The sequence below is a fragment of the Heterodontus francisci genome, chromosome 20, assembly GCF_036365525.1.
Source record: "Heterodontus francisci isolate sHetFra1 chromosome 20, sHetFra1.hap1, whole genome shotgun sequence".
Classification (NCBI taxonomy): domain Eukaryota; kingdom Metazoa; phylum Chordata; class Chondrichthyes; order Heterodontiformes; family Heterodontidae; genus Heterodontus; species Heterodontus francisci.
In genome coordinates this window covers 57,822,625-57,844,254 of record NC_090390.1, presented here as the reverse complement: position 1 = coordinate 57,844,254, position 21,630 = coordinate 57,822,625, and the positions used below count along the sequence as shown (strand labels likewise).

At 40.3% G+C, this 21,630-nt stretch overlaps 1 protein-coding gene and 1 long non-coding RNA gene across 2 annotated transcripts in view; both read left to right on the top strand.

The window, feature by feature from the left end:
• Positions 1–899: 899 nt before the first annotated feature.
• Positions 900–4,468, top strand: LOC137380948 (uncharacterized). The gene is made up of 3 exons (XR_010977094.1): positions 900–927; positions 1,068–1,190; positions 4,451–4,468. It is a non-coding gene; the product is annotated as an uncharacterized lncRNA (long non-coding RNA).
• A 1,137-nt stretch (positions 4,469–5,605) lies between these two features.
• LOC137380876 (uncharacterized) overlaps positions 5,606–21,630 on the top strand; it is an 81,785-nt gene continuing 65,760 nt past the window's right edge. Inside the window, exons 1-10 of the mRNA XM_068053284.1 lie at positions 5,606–5,693; positions 6,224–6,321; positions 6,439–6,561; positions 11,018–11,041; positions 11,182–11,304; positions 13,138–13,176; positions 15,896–16,018; positions 17,873–17,911; positions 20,463–20,486; positions 20,627–20,749. Of these exons, the coding sequence (XP_067909385.1) occupies positions 5,606–5,693; positions 6,224–6,321; positions 6,439–6,561; positions 11,018–11,041; positions 11,182–11,304; positions 13,138–13,176; positions 15,896–16,018; positions 17,873–17,911; positions 20,463–20,486; positions 20,627–20,749 (804 nt within the window). The remainder of the gene's footprint in view (positions 5,694–6,223; positions 6,322–6,438; positions 6,562–11,017; positions 11,042–11,181; positions 11,305–13,137; positions 13,177–15,895; positions 16,019–17,872; positions 17,912–20,462; positions 20,487–20,626; positions 20,750–21,630) is intronic.

Below are 21,630 nucleotides of genomic sequence, written 5' to 3'. Positions count from 1 at the left end.
AGCTTGTGGTGTGTGTGGCTCTTCTTGCCCACTGCCTCTGACCCTGTGATCTTTAACTGGGTCAGTAGCAGATTTTATTGGAGGGCATGCAATCCCCGTGAAAATGGAGGATTTTACCTTCTTGTGAAAATTCCTGCCCACTGATTTTGCTTTCTTGGCTCTCAAAACGTATTGCACAAAGTTTGACGTTTGAATAGTTATGAAAAAAAAAATTATGCTTTTGTTTTTAAAATGATGACTGGCATTACTGGTCCAAAAGTTTCATCAGGTACTTTAAATGTCTTCAAATTCGTGTTATATCCTTTCCAGTCTGCAGCTACTGGTATTTGTGTATTGGCAGGTAGCAACAACCTTCTCAGCAGCAAGCTCGACCGAACATCTGTCCATAGATCCTCCTATTCCAAATATGTCAGATAGGGAATTCCCTTTGAAATGTGTTGGTGCCACTAATGGTGCTTTAGGAAAGGAGAAGTAATTTACAACAGGTGCACAAAGGTATATCAGACCCATTTTAAATGGGTATAATTACTGTTTTTCATCCCTTGGACCATGACAGTGGGAGATGGTGCGCAGGGCGGGCATATCCCCAGATTAATATTTAAATATAGCATTCACTGTTTGGGAGCGACAATAGTCCATCTGACATAAGCTTCAGTGAGACTGCTGTTTCTCCACACTGTCTCATGGTGGAGGAAAACCGACACTCACTCAGACTGGCAAATCTGTGCCAGCATTTGCAACAGTTTTGGCAGGCACAATCCTGACAGATACCAACTCACCAGGAAATGTCCTGGTCATTCTTCATTCTTTCATGCTGTTGAAAAAGATCAAACAAAATTGTGGCTTTAACAGGTTTGAAAAATATTCTGGTTAGTTATGCATTTATTTTTATTATTTTGACAGAGATGACTGAAGCACCTTCAACAGGTATGGAAAATCTCTTCAAAAATGTATTGATTTATTTTTGAATGTTAATTATACATCACATTTCTTTGAAATTTGTAATCTGCAAACTTGTTTGCAATCAATATAATTTCTAATCTAACTCAACATTTACTGTCTAACAGAATACGGCTCATGCAGATACAACTGTGGTGGACATTCATCAGGTTGTTCCTGTGAATACAACTGTCCTCATTATGGCAACTGTTGCCCTGACTTCTGTGACCACTGTTCCTACATTAATTACGGTAAGAGAACTTTCGGAAAATTAACTAATGTTTAAATTTAGATTGAAGTTAATATATTAGGATTATTAAAGAGACTGTCAAAATTAAAAATAGAACTTTATTGAAGGCTGCCTCTCATATTATTAATCAGTGTAGCTGTCCCTAGATACTTATAAATTAGGAGCAGAAGTAGGCCATTCGGCCCCTCGAATCTGCTGAGCCATTCAATAAGATCATGGCTGATCTGATTGTGTCTCGACTTCCACACTCCCATCTTCCACGGTAACCTTCGATTCTCTTGCTTAACAAGAATCTGTCTACCACCGCCTTAAAAATATTCAATGATCTTGCCTCAACCACCTTCTGAGACAGAGAGTTCCAAAGACGCACATCCCTCTGAAAGAAAAAATTCTCTTCATCGCTGTCCTAAAAGGGCAACACCTAATTTTAAAAACATTTCCCCCAGTTCTGGAGTCTCCCACAAGAGGAAAAATCCTTCCACATCCACCTTGTCAAGACTGTTCAGGATCTTATATACTTCAATCAAATCTCCCCTCACTCTTCGAAACTCCAGTGAAAACAACCCCAGTCTGTCCCACCTTTCCTCATAAGGCAACCTGCTCATAGCAGTTATCAATCCAGTAAACCTCCAATGAACCGCTTCCAATACATTTACATCCTTTCTTAAATAAGGAGACCAAAACTGCACACAGTATTCGAGATGTGGTCTCACCAATGCCCTGTATAATTGAAGCATAACATCCTTACATTTATATTCAATTCCTCTCGTAATAAAGGTTTGCATTCCATTCGCCTTCTTTACTACTTGCTGTACCTGCATAATATCTTTTTTTGACTCATGCAATGGAACACTCAGATTCCTCTGCACGTCAGAACTCTGCAGTCGTTCTCTGTTTAAGTAATGCTCTGCTCTTTTATTCTTCCTGCCAAAGTGAACCACTTTACATTTTCCCACATTATAGTCCATCTGCCAGATTTCCATCCACTCACTCAACCTATCGATATCGATCTGCAACCTCTTTATGCCCTCTTCACAACATACTTTCCAAGCTATCTTAATATCATCTGAAAATTTGGCTACCAACTCCCCTAATCTGGTGATGTGTGATATTTTTCTGCAGTGTATAATGTGATCCATGAGATTATTCCTAGGACAGATTTGTGCTGTTCTCCTTCAAACATTAAAACCTGGTGAGTCAGAAAGACAGTGGCCACAAAATTTGGTTCCATCGGACCCATATTTTTGGCGACCCGCAACGGACCTGATTTTGTGAGGGCACTGGGCAGCCATTAGCAGCGTGTGCTGGAAGTAGGCAGAGGAGACGGATCGTGCCGTCACTCAGCGAGTAACGCTCATTTGATTCCGTCCCTGGCATCTTCCACCTCATCAGTGCACCTGACGCCCATTCTCATCCTTGTTCTCAAATCCCTCCATGGCCTTGCCTTTTTCAATCTCTGTATTCTCCTCCATCCCTGCAACACCACCCCCTGAGACAACCCCCCATCAGATTTCTGCAATCCACCAATTCTGGTCTCTTTCTGATTTTAATCACTCCACTATTGGCAGCTGTGCCTTCATCTGCCTGGGCCCTAAACTCTGGAATTCCTTCCCTTGACTTCTCCAGCTCTCGTTCCTCTTTTCAGATGTTCCTAAAAACCTATCGATTTACCAATCTTTTGGTCATCTGGCCTATATCTCCTTGTGTGGCTCGGTATCACATTTCATTCCATAATACTCCTGTAACACCCCTGGCAACATTCTATTACATTAAATCTGTTATATAATGTGTCCTCAGTACCTTGCTCTATGGCAGTGAGGCCTGGACAACATATATTAGCCAAGAGCGACATCTCAATACTTTCCATCTTCGCTGCCTCCGGAGAATCCTTGGCATCAGGTGGCAGGACCGTATCTCCAACACAGAAGTCCTCGAGGCGGCCAACTTCCCCAGCATGTACACCCTACTGAGCCAGCGGCGCTTGAGATGGTTTGGCCATGTGAGCCGTGTGGAAGATGGCAGGATCCCCAAGGACACATTGTACAGTGAGCTCGGCACTAGAATCAGACCTACCGGATGACCATGTCTCCGTTTTAAATACGTCTGCAAATGCGACATGAAGTCCTGTGACATTGATCACAAGTCGTGGGAGTCAGTTGGCAGTGATCGCCAGAGCTGGCGGACAGCCATAAAGGTGGGGCTAAAGTGTGGCGAGTCGAAGAAGCTTAGCACTTGGCAGGAAAAAAGACAGAAGCGCAAGGGGAGAGCCAACTGTGTCACTGCCTCGACAACCAATTTTATCTGCAGCACCTGTGGAAGAGTCTGTCACTCTAGAATTGGCCTTTATAACCACTCCAGGCACCACTTCATAAACCACTGACCACCTCCAGGCGCTTCCCCATTGTCTCCCGAGACAAGGAAGCCAAAGAGGAAGAAGATGAATGCAAGTTGTTCTTTCAGCTGCTTGAACACTAAATGGAATTCTGTATGCTCTTTTAGTCCCATCACATGATGGTTGGTAAAGAGGCTTTGGAAAGGGTACAGAGGTGGGGTCATTGGGGGTATTGCTGAGTGTGCAGATTCATTCCGAAGTTGAAGAATTTAATTATCAAGGAAAGATTAAAGAACTGGATCTGTACACTGCAGAGAAATGTAGTCTTAGGGCTGACTTGATTGAGGTTTACCAAATGATGAAGGAAATAAAGTGTGTTTGTGTAGTCTGTTTGTTTCTATTAGATATGATAGCGAGGACGAGGGATTACAATGTCATGTTATATAAAGGCCAAGCAAGGATTGATCTTAGGAGGTAATTATTTTCCCAGTGAATAGTGAGTCTGTGAAACAGGATGCTGGCTCAGGCTGTGAACACTGATTGACTGAATTCCTTCAAACATGAGCTGGACCCATTTCTGAATGGAAATTGCCACAAACAATTGGTCGATACTGTAGAACATCAATCAGGGCAGGAGGAGTCTCCTGGACTAGTCTTGATCGGATGGGAATTTTCCATATTTCTTTCAGAAATTTGCCTGCGATTTTATTTTATTTCCAGTTGGTAGTGGGAGTTTTGTCTGTTGTATGAGAGAGGCTGGCTGCACCAGTGAGCCTTTTCCTGTCCATTTGTTCGTAGCTGTCAATCATAGCCGATGTTAAGAATTTCTTTTTTTCATGTGTTCCATTAATATTTCCATGAGTATGTATGATAAAATATTCTTCAAAAACAGTTGACAAAGCAAATAAAGTGAATGTGTTCCTTTATAGGATACTGCAGTGGTTATTCAACAGGTCAGTAATATTTAAATTCATTTTCTTTTAATTTGTTGGTTAGTACATTTGTTGACCGTATATCGGTCAATAATAAATCTTAGTGGCTACACTCAGAGAATCACGTTATTGATTTCATAAAGTCTTTGTATCCTGCTGTCTAAAGTCTGCATATTATTGACGTGAAAGCGTGTGCTCTACATTGTACTATTTTGATGTTCCTCTATTACTGTGTTAAGTAGCTGTAACATTCTTATAATGTCATCTGTACTGTTCATCAGAGATTAAAATTGTAGCATTTCATATCAAGGAAAAGTGTGAAATCAAAGTAGGTACCTGAACATTCAGTTTATGTTCTAACATATTGTTCGTTGAGCAGTACAGGATTATTTTTTGTATCATTCTGTGGTGACAGAGGTTGCTGTATTTGATGAGAATTTGTTTTTTCTCTGGCCTTCAAAAGAAGAAAATTGTGAAGATTTCTCTTCTTTGAGGCATTTGTATTGGTGCGTTCTGTCACTGATTGTCAAAATAGCCACAGTGAAAACATTGAATCATTCAGCTAGTGTGGAAATGAAAGGTAGATTCTCCAAGAAAACTGAGAAAGGAAGTGTCATGTCATTGTATAATACCCCACCCCAATTGAAGAAACATAAAATTTCTCCAGTAATTATCACTGATCCAGAATAATTATGAATGTACCATGGAACAGCATGATGGGTTGAGGAAGAGTTCAATGGGTGAGATTAAATAGGGCATTGTATGCCTCTTTGGCTCCAGCATGGGTAACATTTCTAGGGGAGGCAGTACGACTGCCACCCAGAATATCATTGTGAACCTGGAGTGAGATTCCAACTGTGACCTGGACTGGCAATCTTACACCAACATTTCCATCATTATTGCATGTGGGGTGGGAGGAGCTTGTGGTGTGTGTGGCTCTTCTTGCCCACTGCCTCTGACCCTGTGATCTTTAACTGGGTCAGTAGCAGATTTTATTGGAGGGCATGCAATCCCCGTGAAAATGGAGGATTTTACCTTCTTGTGAAAATTCCTGCCCACTGATTTTGCTTTCTTGGCTCTCAAAACGTATTGCACAAAGTTTGACGTTTGAATAGTTATGAAAAAAAAAATTATGCTTTTGTTTTTAAAATGATGACTGGCATTACTGGTCCAAAAGTTTCATCAGGTACTTTAAATGTCTTCAAATTCGTGTTATATCCTTTCCAGTCTGCAGCTAATGGTATTTGTGTATTGGCAGGTAGCAACAACCTTCTCAGCAGCAAGCTCGACCGAACATCTGTCCATAGATCCTCCTATTCCAAATATGTCAGATAGGGAATTCCCTTTGAAGTGTGTTGGTGCCACTAATGGTGCTTTAGGAAAGGAGAAGTAATTTACAACAGGTGCACAAAGGTATATCAGACCCATTTTAAATGGGTATAATTACTGTTTTTCATCCCTTGGACCATGACAGTGGGAGATGGTGCGCAGGGCGGGCATATCCCCAAATTAATATTTAAATATAGCATTCACTGTTTGGGAGCGACAATAGTCCATCTGACATAAGCTTCAGTGAGACTGCTGTCTCTCCACACTGTCTCATGGTGGAAGAAAACCGACACTCACTCAGACTGGCAAATCTGTGCCAGCATTTGCAACAGTTTTGCCGGGCACAATCCTGACAGATACCAATTCACCAGGAAATGTCCTGGTCATTTTTCATTCTTTCATGCTGTTGAAAAAGATCAAACAAAATTGTGGCTTTAACAGGTTTGAAAAATATTCTGGTTAGTTATGCATTTATTTTTATTATTTTGACAGAGGTGACTGAAGCACCTTCAACAGGTATGGAAAATCTCTTCAAAAATGTATTGATCGATTTTTGAATGATAATTATACATCACATTTCTTTGAAAGTTGTAATCTGCAAACTTGTTTGCAATCAATATAATTTCTAATCTAACTCGACATTTACTGTCTAACAGAATACGGCTCATGCAGATACAACTGTGGTGGACATTCATCAGGTTGTTCCTGTGAATACAACTGTCCTCATTATGGCAACTGTTGCCCTGACTTCTGTGACCACTGTTCCTACAGTAATTACGGTAAGAGAACTTTTGGAAAATTAACTAATGTTTAAATTTAGATTGAAGTTAATATATGAGGATTATTAAAGAGACTGTCAAAATTAAAAATAGAACTTTATTGAAGGCTGCCTCTCATATTATTAATCAGTGTAGCTGTCCCTAGATACTTATAAATTAGGAGCAGAAGTAGGCCCTTCGGCCCCTCGAATCTGCTGAGCCATTCAATAAGATCATGGCTGATCTGATTGTGTCTCGACTTCCACACTCCCATCTTCTACGGTAACCTTCGATTCTCTTGCTTAACAAGAATCTGTCTACCACCGCCTTAAAAATATTCAATGATCTTGCCTCAACCACCTTCTGAGACAGAGAGTTCCAAAGACGCACATCCCTCTGAAAGAAAAAATTCTCTTCATTGCTGTCCTAAAAGGGCAACACCTAATTTTAAAAACATTTCCCCCAGTTCTGGAGTCTCCCACAAGAGGAAAAATCCTTCCACATCCACCTTGTCAAGACCGATCAGGAGCTTATATACTTCAATCAAATCTCCCCTTACTCTTCGAAACTCCAGTGAAAACAACCCCAGTCTGTCCAACCTTTCCTCATAAGACAACCCGCTCAGAGCAGTTATCAATTCAGTAAACCTCCTCTGAACTGCTTCCAATGCATTTGCATCATTTCTTAAATAAGGAGACCAAAACTGCACACAGTATTCGAGATGTGGTCTCACCAGTGCCCTGTATAATTGAAGCATAACATCCTTACATTTATATTCAATTCCTCTCGTAATAAAGTTTCGCATTCCATTAGCCTTCTTTACTACTTGCTGTACCTGCATCATAACTTTTTGTGACTCATGCACTGCAACAATTCGATTCCTCTGCACGTCGGAACTGTGCAGTCGTTCTCTGTTTAAGTAATGCTCTGTTTTTTAATTCTTCCTGCCAAAGTGAACAACTTCACATTTTCCCACATTATAGTCCATCTGCCAAATTTCTGTCCATTCACTCAACTATCTATATTGGTCTGCAACCTCTTTATGTCCTCTTCACAACATACTTTCCTAGCTATCTTTGTGTCATCTGCAAATTTAGCTACCAAACCATTGCTGCCCTAATCTGATGATGCGAGATATTTTTCTGCAGTGTATAATGTGATCCATGAGATTATTCTTAGATCTGCGCTGTACTCCTTCAAATGTTCAAACCAGGTGAGTCTGAAACATAGTGGCCACAGAGTATGGTTCCACAGCACCCATATTTTCAGCAACCCGCAATAGGCCTGATTTTGTGAGGGCATTGGGCAGCCATTAGCAGCGTGTGCTGGAAGGAGGCAGAGTAGACGGATCGTGCCGTCACTCAGCATGTAACGCTCAATTGATACTGGCTCCGGCATCTTAAACCTCATCACTGCAGCTGATGCCCATTCTCATCCTTGTTTTCAAATCCCTCCATGGCCTTGCCTTTCTCAATCTCTGTATTCTCCTCCAGCCCTGCAACACCTCTCCCTGAACCAAACCGCACCCCCCCCAACAGACTTCTGCAATCCACCAATTCTGGTCTCTTGAACATTCCTGATTTTAATCACTCCACTATTGGCAGCTGTGCCTTCATCTGCCTGGGCCCTAAACTCTGGAATTCCTTCCCTAGTCTTCTCCATCTCTCGTTCATCTTTTGAGATGCTCCTTAAAATCTATCTCTTGACCAAACTTTGGTCCTCTGGCCGATATCTCCCCGGTGGCTCGGTATCACATTTCATTCCATAATACTCCTGTAACACCCCTTGCGACATTTGCTGAAACTAAGGGCATTATATGATTGCAAGTTGTTATTTCAGCTGCATGAACACTAAATGGAATACTGTATCCTGTTTTAGTCCCATCACATGATAGTTGGTAAAGAGGCTTTGGAAAGGGTACAGAGGTGGAGTCGTTGGGGGATTTGCTGAGTGTGGAGATTCATTCCAAAGTTGAAGAATTTGTTATAAAGGAAAGGTTTAAAGAGCTGTAACTCTACACTGCAGAGAAACGTAGTCTTAGGGATGACTTGATTGCGGTTTACCAAATGATGAAGGAAATAAAGTGTGTTTGTGTCGTCTGTTTGTTTCTATTAAATACGATAGGGAGGATTAGGGGTTACGATCTCATGTTATATAAAGGCCAAGCGAGGATTGATGTTAGGAGGTAATTATTTTCCCGGTGAATAGTGAGTCTGTGAAACAGGTTGCTGGCTCAGGCAGTGAACACTGATTCACTGAATTCCTTCAAACATGAGCTGGACCCATTTCTGGTTGGAGATCGCCACAAACAATTGGTCGATACTGTAGAACATTAATCAGGGCAGGAGGAGTCTCCTGGACTAGTCTTGATCGGATGGGAATTTTCCATATTTCTTTCAGAAATTTGCCTGAGATTTTATTTTATTTCCAGTTGGTGGTGGGAGTGTATATATTGTCTGTTGTGCGAGGGAGGCTGGCGGCACCAGTGACCCTTTTCCTGTCCATTTGTTCGTAAATGTCAATCATAGCCGATGTTAAGAATTTCTTTTTTTCATGTGTTCCATTAATATTTCCATGAGTATGAATGATAAAAGATTCTTCAAAAACACTTGACAAAGCAAATAAACTGAATGTGTTCCTTTATAGGATTCTTTTGGGCCTCCTTATCTCGAGAGACAATGGATACGCGCCTGGAGGTGGTCAGTGGTAGGATACTGCAGTGCTTATTCAACAGGTCAGTAATATTTAAATTCATTTTCTTTTAATTTGTTGGTTTGTACATTTGTTGACCGTATATCAGAGTCTTTGTATCCTGCTGTCTAAGTCTGCATATTATTGACGTGAAAGCATGTGTTCTCCATTGTACTATTTTAATGTTCCTCTATTACTGTGTTAAGTCGCTGTAACATTCTTATAATGTCATCTGTACTGTTCGTCAGAGATTAAAATTGTAGCATTTCATATCAAGGAGAAGTGTGAAATCAAAGTAGGTACCTGAAAATTCAGTTTATGTGCTAACATATTGTTCGTTGAGCAGTACAGGAATAATTTTTGTATAATTTTATGGTGACAGAGGTTGCTGTATTTGATCAGAATTTGTTTTTTCTCTGGCCTTCAAAAGAAGAAAATTGTGAAGATTTCTCTTCTTTTAGGCATTTGTATTGGTGCGTTCTGTCACTGATTGTCAAAATAGCCCATGTGAAAACATTGAATCATTCAGCTAGTGTGGAAATGAGAGGTAGATTCTCCAAGAAAACTGAGAAAGGAAGTGTCATGTCATTCTTTTATACCCCTTCCCAATTAAAGAGACATAAAATTTCTCCAGTAATTATCGCTGATACAGAATAATTAAAATGTACCATGGAGCAGCATGAGGGGTCAGGGAAAAGTTCAAAGAGTAAGATTAAATAGGGCATTGTATGCTTCTTTGGCTCCTGCATAGGTAACATTTCTAGGGGAGGCAGTACGTCTGCAGCCCAGAAGATCATTGTGAACCTGGAGTGAGATTCCAACTGTGACCTGGACTGGCAATCTTGCACCAACCTTTCCATCATTATAGCATGTGGGGTGGGAGGAGCTTGTGGTGTGTGTGGCTCCTCTTGCCCACTGCCTCTGACCCTGTGATCTTTAACTGGGTCAGTGGCAGATTTTATTGGAGGGCATGCAATCCGCGTGAAACTGGAGGATGGTACCTTCTTGAGAAAATTCCTGGCCACTGATTTTGCTTTCTTGACTCTCAAAAGTATTGCACAAAGTTTGACGTTTGAATAGTTATGAAAAAAAATTAATTATGGCTTTGTTTTTAAAATGTTGACTGGCATTACTGGACCAAAAGTTTCATCAGGTACTTTAAATGTCTTCAAATTAATGTTAAATCCTTTCCAGTCTGCAGCTACTGGTATTTGTATATTGGCAGGTAGCAATGCACCTTCTCAGCAGCAAGCTCGACCGAACATCTGTCCATAGATCCTCCTAATCCAAATATGTCAGATAAGGGATTCCCTTTGAAATGTGTTGGTGCCACTAATGGTGCTTTAGGAAAGAAGTAATTTACAACGGGTGCACAAAGGTATATCAGACCCATTTTAAATGGGTATAATTAATGTTTTTCAACTCTTGGACCAGGACAGTGGGAGATGGTGTGCAGGATGAGAAAATCCCAAAATTAATATTTAAATGCAGCATTCACTGTTTGGGAGCGACAATAGGCCATCTGACATAAGCTTCAGTGAGACCACTGTTTCTCAACTCCGTCGAATGGTGGAGGAAAAGCGACACTCACTCAGACTGGCAAATCTGTGCTATCATTTGCAACAGTTTTGGCGGGCACAATCCTGACGGATACCACCTCACCAGGAAATGACCTGGTCAATCTTCATTCTTTCATGCTGTTGAAAAAGATCAAACAAAGTTGAGGCATTTTCAGGTTTGAAAGATTTTCTGGTTAGTTATGCATTTATTTTTATTATTTTGACAGAGGCTACTGAAGCACCATCAACAGGTATGGAAAATCTCTGCAAAAATGTATTGATTTATTTTTTAATGTTAAATATACATCACATTTCTTTGAAAATTGAATTCTGCAAACTTGTTTGCAATCAATATAATTTCTAATCTATCTCAATATTTACTGTATAACAGGATACGGCTCATGCAGATACAACTGTGGTGGACATTCATCAGGTTGTTCCTGTGATTACAACTGTCCTCATTATGGCAACTGTTGCCCTGACTTCTGTTACTTCTGTTCCTACATTAATTACGGTAAGAGAACTTGTGGAAAATTAACTCATGCTTAAATTTAGGTTGAAGTTAATATATTAGGATTATTAAAAAGACTGTCAAAATTAAAATTAGAACTTAATTGGAGATTGCTTCTCATATTATGAATCAGAGTAGCTGAGCCTTGATACATAGGAATTAGGAGCAGACGTCGGCCATTCGGAACCTTAAACCTGCTCCTCCATTCAATAAGATCATGGCTGCGCTGATTGTGTCTTGAATTCCACACTCCCATCTTCCCCGATAACCTTTGATTCCCTTGCTTAACAAGAATCTGTCTACCACCGCCTTAAAAATATTCAATGATCCTGCCTCAACCACATTCTGAGACAGAGAGTTCCAAAGACACACAACCCTTTGAAAGAAAAAATTCTCTTCATCTCTGTCCTAAAAGGGCAACACCAAATTTTAAAACCATTTCCCCAGTTCTGGAGTCACCCACAAGAGGAAACATCCTTCCACATCCACCTTGTCAAGACTGTTCAGGATCTTATATACTTCAATCAAATCTCCCCTCCCTCTTTGAAACTCCAGCGAAAACAACCCCAGTCTGTCCCACCTTTCCTCATAAGACAACCCGCTCATAGCTGTTATCAATCTCGTAAACCTCCTATGAACCGCTTCAATGCATTTACATCTTTTCTTAAATAAGGAGACCAAAACTGCAAACAGTATTTGAGATGTGGTCTCACCAATGCCCTGTATAATTGAAGCATAACATCCTTACATTTATTTTCAATTCCTCTCGTAATAAAGGATCGCATCCATTAGCCTTCTTTACTACTTGCTGTACCTGCATAATATCTTTTTTTGACTCATGCAATGGAACACTCAGATTCCTCTGCACATCAGAACTCTGCAGTCGTTCTCTGTTTAAATAATGCTCTGCTCTTTTATTCTTCCTGCCAAAGTGAACCACTTTACATTTTCCCACATTATAGTCCATCTGCCAGATTTCCGTCCACTCACTCAGCCTATTAAATCGGTCTGCAACCTCTTTATGCCCTCTTCACAACATACTTTCCTAGCTATCTTAGTATCATCAGAAAATTTGGCTACCAAGTCATTGCTCCCCTAATCTGGTGATGTGAGATATTTTTCTGCAGTGTATAATGTGATCCATGAGATTATTTTTAGGACAGATTTGCGCTGTACTCCTTCAAAGTCAGAAAGACAATGGCCACAAAATTTGGTTCCATAGCACCCATATTTTTGGTGACCCGCCCCGGACCTGATTTTGTGAGGGCATTGGGCAGCCATTAGCAGCATGTGCTGGAAGTAGGCAGAGTAGACGGATCGTGACGTCACTGTGTGACGCTCATTTGATTCTGTCCCTGGCATCTTCCACCTCATCAGTGCAGCTGACCTCCATTCTCATCCTTGTTTTCAAATCCCTCCATGGCCTTGCCTTTTTCAATCTCTGTATTTTCCTCCATCCCTGCAACACCATCCCCCGAACCAACTCCCCACCAGATTTCCGCAATCCACCAATTCTGGTCTCTTGAACATTCTTGATTTTAATCACTCCACTATTGGCAGCTGTGCCTTCATCTGCCTGGGCCCTAAACTGTGGAATTCCTTCCCTTGATTTCTCCGGCTCTCGTTCCTCTTTTCAGATGCTCCTTTAAAGCGATTGCTTTTCCAATCTTTTGGTCATTTGGCCTATATCTCCTTGTGTGGCTCGGTATCACATTTCATTCCATAATACTCCTGTAATACCCCTTGCGACATTTTATTACATTAAATGCGTTATATAAATTCAAGTTGTAATTTCAGCTGCATAAGCACTAAATGGAATTCTGTATCCTGTTTTAGTCCCATCACATGATGGTTGGTAAAGAGGCTTTGGAAAGGGTACAGAGGTGGGGTCGTGAGGGGTTTTGCTGAGTGTGCAGATTCATTCCGAAGTTGAAGAATTTAATTATCAAGGAAAGGTTAAAGAGCTGAAACTCTACACTGCAGAGAAATGTAGTCTTCGGGCTGACTTGATTGAGGTTTACCAAATGATGAAGGAAATAAAGTGTGTTTGTGTCGTCTGTTTGTTTCTATTAAATACGATAATAAGAACTAGGGGTTACAATGTCCTGTTAGATAAAGACCAAGCGAGGATTGATGTTCGGAGGTAATTATTTTCCCGGTGAATAGTGGGTCTGTGAAACAGGATGCTGGCTCAGGCAGTGAACACTGATTCACTGAATTCCTTCAAACATGAGCTGGACCCATTTCTGGTTGGGATGGTGATCACCACAAACAATTGGTCGATACTGTAGAACATTAATCAGGGCAGGAGGAGTCTCCTGGACTAGTCTTGATTGGATGGGAATTTTCCATATTTCTTTCAGAAATTTGCCTGCGATTTTATTTTATTTCCAGTTGGTGTTGGGAGTGTATATATTGTCTCTTTTGAGAGAGGCTGGCTGCACCAGTGAGCCTTTTCCTGTCCATTTGTTCATAAATGTCAATCATAGCCGATGCTCAGAATTTCTTTTTTCCATGTGTTCCATTAATATTTCCATGAGTATGAATGATAAAAGATTCTTCAAAAACACTTGACAAAGCAAATAAAGCGAATGTGTTCCTTTATAGGATACTGCAGTGGTTATTCAACAGGTCAGTAATATTTAAATTCATTTTCTTTTAATTTATTGGTTTGTACATTTGTTGACCGTATATCGGTCAATAATAAATCTTAGTGGCTGTACTCAGAGAATCACATTATTGATTTAGTAAAGTCTTTGTATCCTGCTGTCTAAAGTCTGCATATTATTGACGTGAAAGCGTGTGTTCTACATTGTACTATTTTAATGTTCCTCTATTACTGTGTTAAGTAGCTGTAACATTCTTATAATGTCATCTGTACTGTTCATCAGAGATTAAAATTGTAGCATTTCATATCAAGGAAAAGTGTGAAATCAAAGTAGGTACCTGAAAATTCAGTTTATGTTCTAACATATTGTTCGTTGAGCAGTACAGGATTATTTTTTGTATCATTCTGTGGTGACAGAGGTTGCTGTATTTGATGAGAATTTGTTTTTTCTCTGGCCTTCAATAGAATAAAATGGTGAAGATTTCTCTTCTTTGAGGCATTTGTATTGCTGCGTTCTGTCACTGATTGTCAAAATAGCCACGGTGAAAACATTGAATCATTCAGCTAGTGTGGAAATGAAAGGTAGATTCTCCAAGAAAACTGAGAAAGGAAGTGTCATGTCATTGTATAATACCCCATCCCAATTAAAGAAACATGAAATTTCTCCAGTAATTATCGCTGATACTGAATAATTATCAATGTATCATGGAACAGCATGAGGGGTTGTGGAAGAGTTCAAAGAGTAGGATTAAATAGGGCATTGTATGCCTCTTTGGCTCCAGCATTGGTAACATTTCTAGGGGAGGCAGTACGACTGCAGCCCAGAAAATCAGTGTGAACCTGGAGTGAGATTCCAACTGTGACCTGGACTGGCAATCTTGCTCCAACATTTCCATCATTATTGCATGTGGGGTGGGAGGAGCTTGAGGTGTGTGTGGCTCCTCTTGCCCACTGCCTCTGACCCTGTGATCTTTAACTGGGTCAGTGGCAGATTTTATTGGAGGGCATGCAATCCCTGTGAAACTGGAGGATGTTACCTTCTTGAGAAAATTCATGGCCACTGAATTTGCTTTCTTGGCTCTCAAAAGTATTGTACAAAGTTTGACGTTTGAACAGTTATGAAAAATAAATTATGCTTTTGTTTTTAAAATGTTGACTGGCATTACTGGTCCAAAAGTTTCATCAGGTACTTTAAATGTCTTCAAATTAATGTTATATCCTTTCCAGTCTGCAGCTACTTGTATTTGTGTATTGGCAGGTAGCAATGCACCTTCTCAGCAGCAAGCTCGACCGAACATCTGTCCATAGATCCTCCTATTCCAAATATGTCAGATAAGGGATTCCCTTTGAAATGTGTTGGTGCCACTAATGGTGCTTTAGGAAAGGAGAAGTAATTTACAACGGGTGCACAAAGGTATATCAGACCCATTTTAAATGGGTATAATTAATGTTTTTCAACTCTTGGACCAGGACAGTGGGAGATGGTGTGCAGGATGAGAAAATCCCAAAATTAATATTTAAATGCAGCATTCACTGTTTGGGAGCGACAATAGGCCATCTGACATAAGCTTCAGTGAGACCACTGTTTCTCAACACCGTCGGATGGTGGAGGAAAACCGACACTCACTAAGACTGGCAAATCTGTGCCATCATTTGCAACAGCTTTGGCGGGGACAATCCTGACAGATACCACCTCACCAGGAAATGTCCTGGTCAATCTTCATTCTTTCATGCTGTTGAAAAAGATCAAACAAAGTTGAGGCTTTAACAGGTTTGAAATATATTCTGGTTAGTTATGCATTTATTTTTATTATTTTGACAGAGGTGACTGAATCACCATCAACAGGTATGGAAAATCTCTGCAAAAATGTATTGATTTATTTTTGATTGTTAAATATACATCACATTTCTTTGAAAATTGAATTCTGCAAACTTGTTTGCAATCAATATAATTTCATATCTAACTCAATATTTACTGTATAACAGGATACGGCTCATGCAGATACAACTGTGGTGGACATTCATCGGGTTGTTCCTGTGATTACAGCTGTCAGTATAGTGGCAACTGTTGCTCTGACTTCTGTTACTACTGTTCCTACATTAATTACGGTAAGAGAATATTTGGAAAAATACCTAGTGTTTAAATTTAGGTTGAATTTAATATATTAGGATTATTAAAAAGACTGTCAAAATTAGAATAGATCTTTACTGAAGATTGCTGCTCATATTGTGAATCAGAGTAGTTGAGCCTTGATACCTAGGAATTAGGAGCAGAAGTAGGCCATTTGGCCCCTCAAACCTGCTCCTCCATTCAATAAGATCATGGCTGCACTGATTGTGTCTCAAATTCCACACTCCCATCTCCCCCGCTAACCTTTGATTCCCTTCCCTAACAAGCATCTCTCTCCCTCCACCTTAAAAATATTCAATGATCCAGCCTCCACCATCTTCTGAGGCAGAGAGTTCCAAAGACGCACAACCTCTGAAAGAAAAAATTCTCCTCATCTCTGTCCAAAAAGTGCACCACCTAATTTTCAAACCATGCCCCCAGTTCTGGACTCCCCCACAAGAGGAAACATTCTTCCACATCCACCTTGTCAAGAACGATCAGGAGCTTATATACTTCAATCAAATCTCCCCTTACTCTTCTAAACTCCAGTGAAAACAACCCCAGTCTGTCCCACCTTTCCTCATAAGACAACCCGCTCAGAGCAGTTATCAATCCAGTAAACCTCCTCTGAACCGCTTCCAATGCATTTGCATCATTTCTTAAATAAGGAGACCAAAACTGCACGCAGTATTCGAGATGTGGTCTCACCAGTGCCCTGTATAATTGAAGCATAACATCCTTACATTTATATTCAATTCCTCTCGTAATAAAGGTTCGCATTCCGTTAGCCTTCTTTACTACTTGCTGTACCTGCATCATAACTTTTTGTGACTCATGCACTGCAACAATTCGATTCCTCTGCACGTCGGAACTGTGCAGTCGTTCTCTGTTTAAGTAATGCTCTGTTTTTTAATTCTTCCTGCCAAAGTGAACAACTTCACATTTTCCCACATTATAGTCCATCTGCCAGATTTCTGTCCACTCACTCAACTATCTATATCGGTCTGCAACCTCTTTATGTCCTCTTCACAACATACTTTCCTAGCTATCTTTGTGTCATCTGCAAATTTAGCTGCCAAACCATTGCTGCCCTAATCTGATGATGCGAGATATTTTTCTGCAGTGTATAATGTGATCCATGAGATTATTCTTAGATCTGCGCTGTACTCCTTCAAATGTTCAAACCAGGTGAGTCTGAAACATAGTGGCCACAAAGTATGGTTCCACAGCACCCATATTTTCAGCAACCCGCAATAGGCCTGATTTTGTGAGGGCATTGGGCAGCCATTAGCAGCGTGTGCTGGAAGGAGGCAGAGTAGACGGATCGTGCCGTCACTCAGCATGTAACGCTCATTTGATACTGGCTCCGGCATCTTAAACCTCATCAGTGCAGCTGACGCCCATTCTCATCCTTGTTTTCAAATCCCTCCATGGCCTTGCCTTTCTCAATCTCTGTATTCTCCTCCAGCCCTGCAACACCACCCCCTGAACCAACCCACAGCCCCCCCAACAGACTTCTGCAATCCACCAATTCTGGTCTCTTGAACATTCCTGATTTTAATCACTCCACTATTGGCTGCTGTGCCTTCATCTGCCTGGGCCCTAAACTCTGGAATTCCTTCCCTAGTCTTCTCCATCTCTCGTTCATTTTTTCAGATGCTCCTTAAAATCTATCTCTTGACCAAACTTTGGTCCTCTGGCCGATATCTCCCCGGTGGCTCGGTATCACATTTCATTCCATAATACTCGTGTAACGCCCCTTGCGACATTTGCTGACACTAAGGGCATTATATGATTGCAAGTTGTTATTTCAGCTGCATGAACACTAAACGGAATACTGTATCCTGTTTTAGTCCCATCACATGATAGTTGGTAAAGAGGCTTTGGAAAGGGTACAGAGGTGGAGTCGTTGGGGATTTGCTGAGTGTGGAGATTCATTCCAAAGTTGAAGAATTTCTTATAAAGGAAAGGTTAAAGAGCTGTAACTCTACACTGCAGAGAAACGTAGTCTTAGGGATGACTTGATTGCAGTTTACCAAATGATGAAGGAAATAAAGTGTGTTTGTGTCGTCTGTTTGTTTCAATTAAATACGATAATGAGAACTAGGTGTTACGTTCTCAAGTTATAGAAAGGCCAAGCGAGGATTGGTGTTAGGAGGTAGTTATTTTCCCGGTGAATAGTGGGTCTGTGAAACAGGATGCTGGCTCAGGCAGTGAACACTGATTCACTGAATTCCTTCAAACATGAGCTGGACCCATTTCTGGTTGGAGATCGCCACAAACAATTGGTCGATACTGTAGAACATTAATCAGGGCAGGAGGAGTCTCCTGGATTCGTATTGATCGGATGGGAATTTTCCATATTTCTTTCAGAAATTTGCCTGAGATTTTATTTTATTTCCAGTTGGTGGTGGGAGTGTATATATTGTCTGTTGTGTGAGAAAGGCTGGCTACACCAGTGAGACTTTTCCTGTCCATTTGTTCGTAAATGTCAATCATAGCCGATGTTAAGAATTTCTTTTTTTCATGTGTGCCATTAATATTTCCATGAGTATGAATGATAAAAGATTCTTCAAAAACACTTGACAAAGCAAATAAACTGAATGTGTTCCTTTATAGGATACTGCAGTGCTTATTCAACAGGTCAGTAATATTTAAATTCATTTTCTTTTAATTTGTTGGTTTGTACATTTGTTGACCATATATCAGTCAATAATGAATCTTAGTGGCTGTACTCAGAGAATCACATTATTGATTTAGTAAAGTCTTTGTATCCTGCTGTCTAAAGTCTGCATATTATTGACGTGAAAGCATGTGTTCTACATTGTACTATTTTAACGTTCCTCTATTACTGTGTTAAGTAGCTGTAACATTCTTATAATGTCATCTGTACTGTTCATCAGTGATTAAAATTGTAGCATTTCATATTAAGGAGAAGTGTGAAATCAAAGTAGGTACCTGAAAATTCAGTTTCTGTGCTAACATATTGTTCGTTGAGCAGTACAGGATTAATTTTTGTATCATTTTGTGGTGACAGAGGTTGCTGTATTTTTGATGAGAATTTGTTTTTTCTCTGGCCTTCAATAGAATAAAATAGTGAAGATTTCTCTTCTTTGAGGCACTTGTATTGGTGCGTTCTGTCATTGATTGTCAAAATAGCCACAGTGAAAACATTGAATCATTCAGCAAGTGTGGAAATGAAAGGTAGATTCTCCAAGAAAACTGAGAAAGGAAGTGTCATGTCATTCTTTTGTACCCCTTCCCAATTGAAGAAACATAAAATTTCTCCAGTAATTATCGCTGATACTGAATAATTATCAATGTACCATGGAACAGCATGAGGGGTTGTGGAAGAGTTCAAAGAGTAAGATTTAAATAGGGCATTGTATGCTTCTTTGGCTCCAGCATGGGTAACATTTCTAGGGGAGGCAGTACGACTGCCACCAAGAATATCATTGTGAACCTGGAGTGAGATTCCAACTGTGACCTGGACTGGCAATCTTGCACCAACATTTCAATCATTATTGCATGTGGCGTGGGAGGAGCTTGTTGTGTGTGTGGCTCCTCTTGCCCACTGCCTCTGACCCTGTGATCTTTAACTGGGTCAGTGGCAGATTTTATTGGAGGGCATGCAATCCCTTGAAACTGGAGGATGTTACCTTCTTGAGAAAATTCATGGCCACTGAATTTGTTTTCTTGGCTCTCAAAAGTATTGTACAAAGTTTGACGTTTGAATAGTTATGAAAAATAAATTATGCTTTTGTTTTTAAAATGTTGACTGGCATTACTGGACCAAAAGTTTCATCAGGTACTTTAAATGTCTTCAAATTAATGTTAAATCCTTTCCAGTCTGCAGCTGCTGGTATTTGTGTATTGGCAGGTAGCAACAACCTTCTCAGCAGCAAGCTCGACCGAACATCTGTCCATAGATCCTCCTATTCCAAATATGTCAGATAGGGAATTCCCTTTGAAATGTGTTGGTGCCACTAATGGTGCTTTAGGAAAAGAGAAGTAATTTACAACGGGTGCACAAAGGTATATCAGACCCATTTTAAATGGGTATAATTAATGTTTTTCAACTCTTGGACCAGGACAGTGGGAGATGGTGTGCAGGATGAGAAAATCCCAAAATTAATATTTAAATGCAGCATTCACTGTTTGGGAGCGACAATAGGCCATCTGACATCAGCTTCAATGAGACCACTGTTTCTCAACACCGTCGAATGGTGGAGGAAAACCGACACTCACTAAGACTGGCAAATCTGTGCCATCATTTGCAACAGCTTTGGCGGGCACAATCCTGACAAATACCACCTCACCAGGAAATGTCCTGGTCAATCTTCATTCTTTCATGCTGTTGAAAAAGATCAAACAAAGTTGAGGCTTTAACAGGTTTGAAATATATTCTGGTTAGTTATGCATTTATTTTTATTATTTTGACAGAGGCGACTGAATCACCATCAACAGGTATGGAAAATCTCTGCAAAAATGTATTGATTTATTTTTGAATGTTAAATATACATCACATTTCTTTGAAAATTGAATTCTGCAAACTTGTTTGCAATCAATATAATTTCATATCTAACTCAATATTTACTGTTTTACAGAATATGGCTCATGCAGATACAACTGTGGTGGACATTCATCAGGTTGTTCCTGTGATTACAGCTGTCAGTATAATGGCAACTGTTGCTCTGACTTCTGTTACTACTGTTCCTACATTAATTACGGTAAGAGAATATTTGGAAAAATAACTAGTGTTTAAATTTAGGTTGAAGTTAATATATTAGGATTATTAAAAAGACTGTCAAAATTAGAATAGATCTTTACTGAAGATTGCTGCTCATGTTGTGAATCAGAGTAGTTGAGCCTTGATACCTAGGAATTAGGAGCAGAAGTAGGCCATTTGGCCCCTCAAACCTGCTCCTCCATTCAATAAGATCATGGCTGCACTGATTGTGTCTCAAATTCCACACACCCATCTCCCCCGCTAACCTTTGATTCCCTTCCGTAACAAGCATCTCTCTCCCTCCACCTTAAAAATATTCAATGATCCAGCCTCCACCATCTTCTGAGGCAGAGAGTTCCAAAGACGCACAACCTCTAAAAGAAAAAATTCTCCTCATCTCTGTCCAAAAAGGGCACCACCTAATTTTCAAACCATGCCCCCAGTTCTGGACTCCCCCACAAGAGGAAACATTCTTCCACATCCACCTTGTCAAGAACGATCAGGAGCTTATATACTTCAATCAAATCTCCCCTTACTCTTCTAAACTCCAGTGAAAACAACCCCAGTCTGTCCCACCTTTCCTCATAAGACAACCCGCTCAGAGCAGTTATCAATCCAGTAAACCTCCTCTGAACCGCTTCCAATGCATTTGCAACATTTCTTAAATAAGGAGACCAAAACTGCACGCAGTATTCGAGATGTGGTCTCACCAATGCCCTGTATAATTGAAGCATAACATCCTTCCATTTATTTTCAATTCCTCTCGTAATAAAGGTTTGCATTCCGTTAGCCTTCTTTACTACTTGCTCTACCTGCATCATAACTTTTTGTGACTCATGCACTGCAACAATTCGATTCCTCTGCACGTCGGAACTGTGCAGT